Raw genomic sequence first — 10,706 nt, 5'->3', positions numbered from 1 at the left:
TGTTTATAGCGCAAAAAATAAAAACCGCCGAGGTGATCAAATACCACCAAAAGAAAGCTCTATTTGTGGGGAAAAAAGGACGCCAATTTTGTTTGGGAGCCACGTCGCACGACCGCGCAATTGTCAGTTAAAGCGATGCAGTGCCAAATCGCAAAAGGTGCTCTGGTCATTGGGCAGCCAAATCCTCCGGGGCTGAATTGGTTAAAAAAACATATATAACTTTGGGGGTTCTAAGTAATTTTCTACCAAAAATAAAATAAAAAATACTGATTTTTTTTACATGTAGGAAAGAAATGTCGGAATTGGCCTGGATAGGAACTGGTTACATGCAGTCACATCCTACATGAGAGTGACAACTCTGCTCTGAATTCAGGAGCATTGCAGCATTGTTGCCACCCCATTACAGGAAGCTGCATTAGGTGGACTTCACTAGCAATTCCCGAGACTGACGGCTCCCGCGTGCATGCGTGGGAGTGACGTCACTTGACTCCAGACAGTCACAGAGCCGGAGTCCGCGGCCCCCGGAAGGAAGAGGGGTAAAAATGGATGTGGCCACCAGCGGGGACAACGCAGGTTTCGTTTGCAGGTAAGTACCACATAATGGGCTAGTATGCAATGCATTCTATGCCCATTATGCTTCTGCTGTGCGCCGGTGACGCAGCTGCTGTGCGTCTTCTCAGAAGGTGAAAAGCAACTTTATAGTTTCGTATTTCGGGGCTGGAAATGCAAAGACTGTTGGAATAAGAAGACTTACCGCGTGCGACGGGTGGAAGGCCATTGGTGAAGGCAGGAGCTGGCTGGGGACTTGCTGTAGAGGCGTTCTAGACGAGTGACTTATGGTCGGGTAGCGAGACGATGTAGTCAGCTGGGATATCGACAGCTACAGGAAAAACACAACATTTCTATCTCAGCGGGGTTTGTGAAAGGTCAAAATCAACACGTCAACCTAGTCCATGGTGCTGCTCTCACATCTACTAGGGGGGGTTGTAGGAGAAATCACATGGGGGGGGCACATTATCGGCAATAGGCACACGAGGAACCAGAAGATCTCCAGAAGGGTGGAAAACAATAGAATTTCTTTAGAGCTTCAAAATCAAATCCTTCTCCGTCCAGCTCAGAGATCAGAGCTTACACTGGCCAACGTTCTCCTTTAGGTTGGTTCAAATTTCCATTTACTAGTGGATGTCACCGGAGCACTAGAACAGGTATATTGATGGGTGAATGATGGCATCCAGGACCACCTTAAATCATGGGCACTGCCCGGGGGCCCCAGGTGCATGGAGGCAGGGCTCCTGTTAGAAATGATGGGGCCCCTTACAGTCTACCTGACAGGGACCTGTCAGCCCTCCTGACCCACCCCTGTACTGTGCCCTCTCCATCCCAGTATTGTGCCCTCTCCATCCCAGTATTGTGCCCTCCTAAACCCACCCCTGTACTGTGCCCTCTCCATCCCAGTATTGTGCCCTCTCCATCCCAGTATTGTGCCCTCCTAAACCCACCCCTGTACTATGCACTCTCCATCCCAGTATTGTGCCCTCCTAAACCCGCCCCTGTACTATGCACTCTCCAGCCCTGTACTGTGCCCTCTCCATCCCAGTATTGTGCCCTCCTGACCCGCCCCTATACTGTGCTCTCTCCATCCCAGTATTGTGCCCTCCTGACCCACCCCTGTACTGAGCCCTCTCCATCCCAGTATTGTGCACTCCTAACCCCGCCCCTGTACTGTGCCCTCTCCATCCCAGTATTGTGCCCTCTCCATCCCAGTATTGTGCCCTCCTAAACCCACCCCTGTACTATGCACTCTCCATCCCAGTATTGTGCCCTCTCCATCCCAGTATTGTGCCCTCCTAAACCCGCCCCTGTACTATGCACTCTCCATCCCTGTACTGTGCCCTCTCCATCCCAGTATTGTGCCCTCCTGACCCGCCCCTATACTGTGCTCTCTCCATCCCAGTATTGTGCCCTCCTGACCCGCCCCTGTACTGAGCCCTCTCCATCCCAGTATTGTGCACTCCTAACCCCGCCCCTGTACTGTGCCCTCTCCATCCCAGTATTGTGCCCTCCTGACCCGCCCCTGTACTGTGTCCTCTCCATCCCAGTATTGTGCCCTCCCAACCCCGCCCCTGTACTGTGCCCTCTCCATCCCAGTATTGTGCCCTCCTGACCCGCCCATGTACTGTGCCCTCTCCATCCCAATATTGTGCTCTCCTGACCCACCCCTGTACTGTGTCCTCTCCATCCCAGTATTGTGCCCTCCTGACTCGCCCCTGTACTGTGCCCTCTACATCCCAGTATTCTGCTCTCCTGACCCGCCCCTGTACTGTGCCCTCTCCATCCCAGTATTGTGCCCTCCTGACCCGTCCCTGTACTGTGCCCTCTCCATCCCAGTATTGTGCTCTCCTGACCCACCCCTGTACTGTGTCCTCTCCATCCCAGTATTGTGCCCTCCTGACCCGCCCCTGTACTGAGCCCTCTCCATCCCAGTATTGTGCCCTCCTGACCCGTCCCTGTACTGTGCCCTCTACATCCCAGTATTGTGCCCTCCTGACCCGCCCCTGTACTGTGCCCTCTCCATCCCAGTATTGTGCCCTCCTGACCTGCCCCTGTACTGAGCCCTCTCCATCCCAGTATTGTGCCCTCCTGACCCGCCCCTGTACTGTGCCCTCTCCATCCCAGTTTTGTGCCCTCCTGACCCGCCCCTGTACTGTGCCCTCTCCATCCCAGTATTGTGCTCTCCTGACCCGCCCCTGTACTGAGCCCTCTCCATCCCAGTATTGTGCTCTCCTGACCCGCCCCTTTACTGAGCCCTCTCCATCCCAGTATTGTGCCCTCCTGACCCATCCCTGTACTGTGCCCTCTCCATCCCAGTATTGTGCCCTCGTAACCCGCCCCTGTACTGAGCCCTCTCCATCCCAGTATTGTGCTCTCCTGACCCGCCCCTTTACTAAGCCCTCTCCATCCCAGTATTGTGCCCTCCTGACCCGCCCCTGTACTGTGCCCTCTCCATCCCAGTATTGTGCCCTCCTGACCCGCCCCTGTACTGTGACCTCTCCATCTCAGAATTGTGCCCTCCTGACACGCCCCTGTACTGTGCCCTCTTCATCCCAGTATTGTGCCCTCCTGACCCGCCCCTGTACTGTGCCCTCTGTGTTATTTAGTCTTCGATTTATGGCATGTTTTATTTATTGTTATGTACATATAAGGGAGTGACAGGTCCTCTTGCAGAGGCATCAGCAGCCAGGTTGTGGAAGAAAATATATCCTTGACCATTGCTGGTGGGAAGATGGAATAGAGGAGCAGGGTGGTGGTGGGCAGGGCTGCAGTCATGGGATCCTGTATAGCCTTTCTGACTGGGTCCCCCCCCAACCCCGCCTACACCCCAGCCAGCCCCCCTGGGGTGCAGCAGAACAGCGACATTGACTTTTCCCCTCTAGTCTCTGAAAATGAAAAAAAAGCCCCACTTCCTGGGCCCCTCTGTTGAAATGATGGGGCCCAGGGAAATGTAATTAAAGCCCTGGTAAACACAAGCAGGAGTGGGGATGTGGTCTAGTAAAAATCAATTTGAATGAACAATAAACTTGCCCTGGGCCCCCCTGTTTAGCGTATGAGGTCTGAGCCCAGTAAAACAGGACCAGTTGTACCGCCTTATCTGCAGCCCGGATGGTGGGGGTAAAGATACAGTCTAAAAAGACACATGGATTGGTCTATTGGACTCTTAATGGCAGACATGTAAACATACAAGGCCTTAAATATATTCCAATGACGGGGGGGTTACCCAAAAAAATGACTAAATGTAACTGACCAATAGGCATCAGAAATAGACCTAGCGCACTTTGTAATCAGGATTTGTGCCTAGGGGGTGTGGCTGTTACTCAGCTCTGTCAGCACAGAGCACTGCAGTGTGAGGGCAGGAAGCGGCAATACATCAAAAAGGTATTTTAAGATACTTTCAAGCAAAAAAAAACAGTCACAAATAAAAACAACAGGAGTACAGGATTATAAAAAGAAAAGGTTGCCCTGTACAGGAATATACTTACTGCAGGTCCTAGCTGAGACTCCTGAAAGCTGACAGATGTCTTTGCTAAAAAAACAAAAAAAAAATGTTAATAAACAAAATAAATTTAAAAATTAAAATAAAATCTATGATTAATTGTACTATCTTACCCATGTCTTTGCTTAAAAATAAACAAAAAAACAATAAAAAAATGAATATAATTTATGAATTATTGTACTATCTTACCCATGTCTTTGCTTAAAAAAACAAAAACAAAAAAACAATAAAAATGTAAAAAAATAAAAAATTAATACAATTTATGAATTATTTTACAATCTTACTAACTTATTTTTTCAACCTGACTAACTATGACTATGACTATGACTTACCAATGTCTTTGATAAAAAAAAAATGCATTTAAAAAAAATAAAAAAAAATAAAATGTATGATTAATTGTACTATCTTACCCATGTCTTTGCTTAAAAATGAACAAAAAAACAATAAAAAAATGAATACAATTTATGAATTATTTTACTATCTTACCAATGTCTTTGATAAAAATAAAAAAAAAACAATACATTTAAAAAAAATAAAAAATGTATGATTAATTGTACTATGTAACCCAGGGGTGCCCAACCAGTGGCCCGCGGAGCCCTCTGATGTGGCCCGCGACCTCCTGCTTTGGGATGGAATAAAATAGAATGCTGTTATTATCTGTTCTGCAGTGGTTACTGGGCTGCTTTCAAACCGATCCACAGGTGCAGAGAAGTGCAACTGAGGGTTACCTGCACGGAGCCATAGATTCTATTACCTGCGAGTTTGGTGTGCTGAGAGTAGTGTGGACTTTATAGAGCCGAGCGGACTGCCATCCACCCGCTCCGCTCATTGTGGCCTGCGACCGGTTACCAATTTGCTTAACTACTTGACGACCAGCCGCCGTCATTCTACGGCGGCAGGTCGGCTCTCCTGGGCGAGAGCCCGTCATACTACGTCGGCTCTCTTTGCGGCCAATAGGGGCGCGTGCGCGCCACCGGAGGCGCGCGCGCGCCCCCTGCTCGTCCGTGACTCCCGTGCGGGTGCCCGGCGGGCGCGATCGCCGCCGGGCACCCGCGATTGCTCGTTACAGAGCGGGGAAGCTCCCAGTCCTGTCAGGGGGGAAATGCTGATCCCCTGTTCATACAATGTATGAACAGGGGATCAGTCTTTCCCCTAGTCAGTCCCACCCCCCCCCACCCCCACAGTAAGAACACACCCAGGGACATACTTAACTCCTTCCCCGCCCCCTAGTGTTAACCCCTTCACGGCCAGTGACATTTTTATAGTAATCCAATGCATTTTTATAGCACTGATCGCTATAAAAATGCCAATGGCCCCAAAAATGTGTCAAAAGTGTCCGAAGTGTCCGCCATAATGTCGCAGTACCGAACAAAAAAAAAATCGCTGATCGCCGCCATTACTAGTAAAAAAAAATATTAATAAAAATGACATAAAAATACCCCCTATTTTGTAAACGCTAGAACTTTTGCGCAAACCAATCAATAAACGCTTATTGTGATTTTTTTTTACGAAAAAATGTCTTTGATTAAAAAAATATAAAAATCTGGGGAAGGAGTTTTTGTTTGTCTTTCTTCTCTTTTTTTTTTTTTCTTCTTCTTCTCCTCCTCCCTTTTTTTTTGGTTTGGTTTTTGTTTATAAAATATGAAGAGATGGTTTGACACTTTATGGATACAGAAGTAAGGTCCCCCAGAGCCCGAGAGATATCTGAGGGTCCTGGATAGGGGGGTTGTTCTTGTTTTAGTTTTGTGTATCTGTGTAACTAAAAAGGAGAGAATTGATTTTGATGTATCTGGTGGGCAAGGTTTTATGTTTTAGAAGAAAAGGAATCTAGAGGTACACTAGATCAATATATATTGATATTATGTCATATATGATGTTTGTAAAGTGGATTCCTTGCTTTCTTCTAAATAAATAAAAGATTAAATATGAAATAAATTATAATAATAAAATGTATGGTTTCTTTTACTATCTTACCAATGCTAAAGAAAAAAAAAATGCCATCTCATTAAAGATATATATACTATGGGGCAGATCCACAAAGCAAGTACGCCGGCGTACTTTCAAATTTCCAGCGTCGTATCTTTAGTTTTAAACCAAGATACGACGGCATCTGGGTTAGATCCGACAGGCGCACGCCTTCGGATCTAAGATGCAATTCTTCGGAGTCCGCTGGGTGGCGTTCCCGTCGTTTTCCGCGTCGAGTATGCAAATTAGCTATTTCCAACGATCCACGAACGTACGAGCGGCCGTCGCATTCTCTTACGTCGTCTCTAGTCGGCTTTTTCCGGCGTATAGTTAAAGCTGCTGTTTCGTGGCGTATAGTTAGACCTGCTATGTTAAGTATGGCCGTCATTCCCGCGTTTAATTAGAATTTTTTTTTTCGTTTGCGCAAGTCGTCCGTGAATCGCGGGATGGACGTAATTTACGTCCAAGTCTAAACAATGACGTCCTTGCAACGTCATTTCGCGCAATGCACGTCGGGAAATTTAGGGACGGCGCATGCGCAGTTCGTTCAGCGCGGGGACGCGCTTCATTTAAATGAAACACGCCCCCCTACTCGCCGATTTGAATTAGGCGCCGTTACGCCGCGAGAGATACCTTACGCCGCCGTAACTTACGGCGCAAATTCTTTGTGTATTCAAAGCTACAACAAGTAAGTTACAGCGGCGTAGCGTATCTCACATACGCTGCGCCCATGCAATTCTTTCTGGATCTGCCCCTTTATATATATACATAATGAGAGAGAGATATCTATCTATATAGAGATATATAAAAAAAAACAGTTCCGACCTATTTTAGGTTATCTTGGCCCGGATTCACAGACAGCGGCGCACATTTATGCCGCTGTAGCGTATCTCCTGTACGCCACGCCGACGCAGCGCAGAGAGGCAACCACTGAATTCACAAAGCCAGTGCTCCCAAAACTGCGCTGGGTTTCCTTGGCGTAAGCCGGCGTAGGTGGAAATGGGCGTGAGCCATGCAAATGAGGCATGACCCCATGCAAATGATGGGCCAAGTGCCAGACAGATACGTATAACGGACGGCGCATGCGCCGTCCCGTGGACACATCCCAGTGCGCATGCTCAGAATTATGTCGGAACTACTCCCTAAGATACGCCGGATCACTGCCTACGGCGTGAACGTAACCTACGCCTAGTCATATCCACGTCCAACGTAAAATACGTCGGCTTGTGTTCCCTGGTGCAGCCCTTTGCATGGATGCTGCTGAGTTACACCTCCTTTATGGGGCATAACTTTACACCGGACGTCTGACTTTACACGTACTGCGTCGTAGCCTGCGTCGGGCGCACGTACGTTCGTGAATCGCCGTATCTCCCTCATTTGCATATTTTAATACAAAATCAATGGGAGCGCCAAATGCGTCCAGCGTAAATATGCGCCCACCCTACGCCGGCGTAGGCAAGTTACGTCGGTCGGATGAAGCCTGTTTTTAGGCGTATCTTAGTTTCTGAGTCCGGCGCATAGATACGACGGCGCATATTTGCACTTACGTGGCGTATCTGGAGATACGTCGGCGCAAGTGCTTTGTGAATCCGGACCCTTATATTTACAAGTCATGCTATATCTCTGCGATGTACTGAATTCTATCCGCTAAAAGTTTATGGCACATTTTTGTGCTTAAAGAAGACCCATATATATTTAATTCACATTTTATATGCATTGCAATACTTTTTTTTTTTTTTGATGCATCAAAAACACTTTCCCGGAGTATTTTGTGTGCAGCTCCTTAAAGTAAACTGTAAAGTATAATACAGTTATCAGGGGGGAATATTTTGTGTGATCTGTATGCAGCTGGTCTTGTAGTAATCAGGTACTGGGATCAAATGGTCCGAAAGCTTTAAAAAAAAAAAAAAAAGCTTTGAATAAAGAAAACTTCACACTAACGCGTTTTTTGATGCATTCATTTCAATGAACAGAATTAATTAATATTCTGGCCAATGAAATAAATGAATGGCAATATGCTTGACATGCCTAAACATGTTTGAGAGAAACGTGGCTGTAGGTGCGTTTTTAATGCTGCTTTCTCCTGCCAGGAAGAGTTGCAGTGTCCATGAGGCCTAAAAACAGTGGGGTAGATTCAGGTACTGCTGTGCACTCTTACGGAGGCGCAGCGTTACGTTTTTACGCTACGCCTCCTTAAATTACTTGCGCTACGCTTGATTCAGGAAGCAGTAGCTCCGTAATTTGCGGAGGCGTTCCGTAAAAGTGGCCGGCGTAAGCGCGCGTAATTTAAATGATCCCGTAGGGGGTGTGGATCATTTAAATTAGGCGCGTTCCCGCGCCGAACGTAGTGCGCATGCTCCGTCGGGAAACTTTACCGATGTGCATTGCGGTAAATGACGTCGCAAGGACGTCATTTGCTTCAACGTGAACGTAATTGGCGTCCAGCGCCATTCACGATTCACTTACGCAAACGACATAATTTTTAAAAATCACGATGCGGGAACGACGGGTATACGTAGCATTGGCTGCCCCTGCTAATAGCAGGAACAGCCTTACGCAGAAACCGACTAAAGCAAACGACGTAAAATGCATACGCAGGGCGCGCGTAGGGTTGTAAATCGGCGTGAGTATGCAATTTGCATACTCTACGCTGACCACTACGGGAACGCCACCTAGCGACCATCGTAAGAATGCAGCCTACGATACGACGGCATAAGAGCCTTATGCCAGTCATATCTTAGGCTGCAGTCGGCGTATCGAGCTCTCTGAATACAGAAAAGTCGTTACGCCGGCGCAACTAAGCAATTGCGCTGCGTAACTATGGTTAGCAGACGCAATTGCTTACTGAATCCACCCTAGTAATAATAATGATCTCACCCCCGCCTTCCCTTTCCAACTCCTAGGCAGACTATCATTTATTTAGTATTACAGGTACGCTTGAAAACCCTTGACCGCAATCCCAATAACTGCTGACAGGACCACCACCTATGCAGAACATCTCCATGCTGCCCACAGCCTCCAAAACATCTACAGGCCGGGTTAGCATGGGCTATGTGGACCCAATACCACCTGAAGAGAACTTTGTATGCCGATTCAAGAATAGATGACCGATGACCGAAAACGATCACCAACGTTTTCCTATAGGGGAATTCAGATACCTGACGTAGAGTCATTATCCAGAGGCAAAGTTGTAGAGAACGATAAAATTAGTCTAGGGGAGCCTCATGAGTTTCTTGTAAGAAACGTCCTGGTCGTTAAAATATGATGTACATGTGTAATCCCATGAGACGACCGCCATGTGAATGCACCTGTTTGATCCAAATCCGGTGGGAAGAGAGGATTATGCTGAATCGGCAGTAAGGCGGACATGAGTCTGCCCCAGTATCGGACTCACAGTCTTAAACCATGCTACATTAAGGGGCCAAGAGAGGGTGGACGTAGCTTATAAGGAAGTCAAAGTAAGACCATTATATGGATTGGTGTGCAATTCGGAGATCCAGTAGTACCCGTAGCGGGATGAGCATTTGTTCATTTCAGTGACCAGAGTTAATTACAATTCTGGCCAATGAAATAAATGAATGGCAATATGCTTGACACGCCTAAACATGTTGGAGAGAAACGTGGCTGTAGGTACATTTTTAATGCTGCTTTCTCATACCAGAAAGAGGCATTTAGAAGAGTTGCCGTGTCCATGAGGCCTAAAACAATAATATAATAATGATCTCACCACCACCTTCCCTTTCCATCTCCTAGGCAGACCATCATTTATTTAGTATTCAGGTACACTTGAAAACCCTTGACCAGAATCTCAGTAACCGTTGACAGGACCACCATCTATGCAGAACATCTCCATGCTGCCCACAGCCTCCAAAACATCTACAGGCCGGGTTAGCATGGGCTATGTGGACCCAATACCACCTGAAGAGAACTTTGTATGCCGATTCAAGAATAGATGTGTTGTAGGAGCATTTCTCCATCATCGACTGGGCTTTATTCCAGTCCTCTGTGTCAATGGAAGTCGCAAGATCTTATATCCAGTGGCCTACATAGGAGATAGTCGATATAGATGTCCTGTTGGTGAGTGTAGAGTAGATATCAGAGAGGCGTCCAAGAGATCCAAGGATCCCCAGTGCTCAAGGGACGTTTTCCCATAGGGGAATTCAGATACCTGACGTAGAGTCATTATCCAGAGTCAAAGTTGTAGATGACTGTAAAATTAGTCCGATGAGTTTCTTGTAAGAAACGTCTTGGTTAAAATATGATGTACATGTGTAATCCCATGACACGACCACCATGTGAATGCACCGGTTTGTTCCAAATCCAGTGGGAAGAGAGGGTTAAACAGAATCGGCAATCATAAGTCTTCTCCGGTATCAGACCAAGTCCCACAGTTTCAAACCATGCGCCATTAAGGGTCTCAGAGAGGGTGGACGTAGCTTATAAGGAAGTCAAAGTATGATCGTTATATGGATTGGTGTGCAAATTCGGGAGATCCAGGAGTACCCATAGCGGGATGAGCATTCATGAATTTCATTGACCAGAATTAATTAATATTCTGGCCAATGAAATAAATGAATGCCAATATGCCTAAACATGTTTGAGAGAAACGTGGCTGTGGGTACATTGTTAATGCTGCTTTCTAGAAGAGTTGCAGTGTCCATGAGGCCTACAATAATAATAATGATCTCAC

The 10,706-nt window shown here is 47.0% G+C and overlaps 1 protein-coding gene across 1 annotated transcript in view; it reads right to left on the bottom strand.

Annotated features, from left to right (window-relative positions):
• NPHP4 (nephrocystin 4) overlaps nucleotides 1-10,706 on the bottom strand; it is a 268,250-nt gene that overhangs the window by 123,095 nt on the left and 134,449 nt on the right. The window contains exons 12-13 of the mRNA XM_040326547.1: nucleotides 4,038-4,081; nucleotides 755-880 (exon numbers count right to left, since the gene is read on the bottom strand). Coding sequence (XP_040182481.1) covers nucleotides 755-880; nucleotides 4,038-4,081 — 170 coding nt within the window. The remainder of the gene's footprint in view (nucleotides 1-754; nucleotides 881-4,037; nucleotides 4,082-10,706) is intronic.

Source organism: Rana temporaria, chromosome 10, assembly GCF_905171775.1.
Source record: "Rana temporaria chromosome 10, aRanTem1.1, whole genome shotgun sequence".
Lineage (NCBI taxonomy): Eukaryota > Metazoa > Chordata > Amphibia > Anura > Ranidae > Rana > Rana temporaria.
This window is presented reverse-complemented; position numbering and strand designations above follow the sequence as displayed.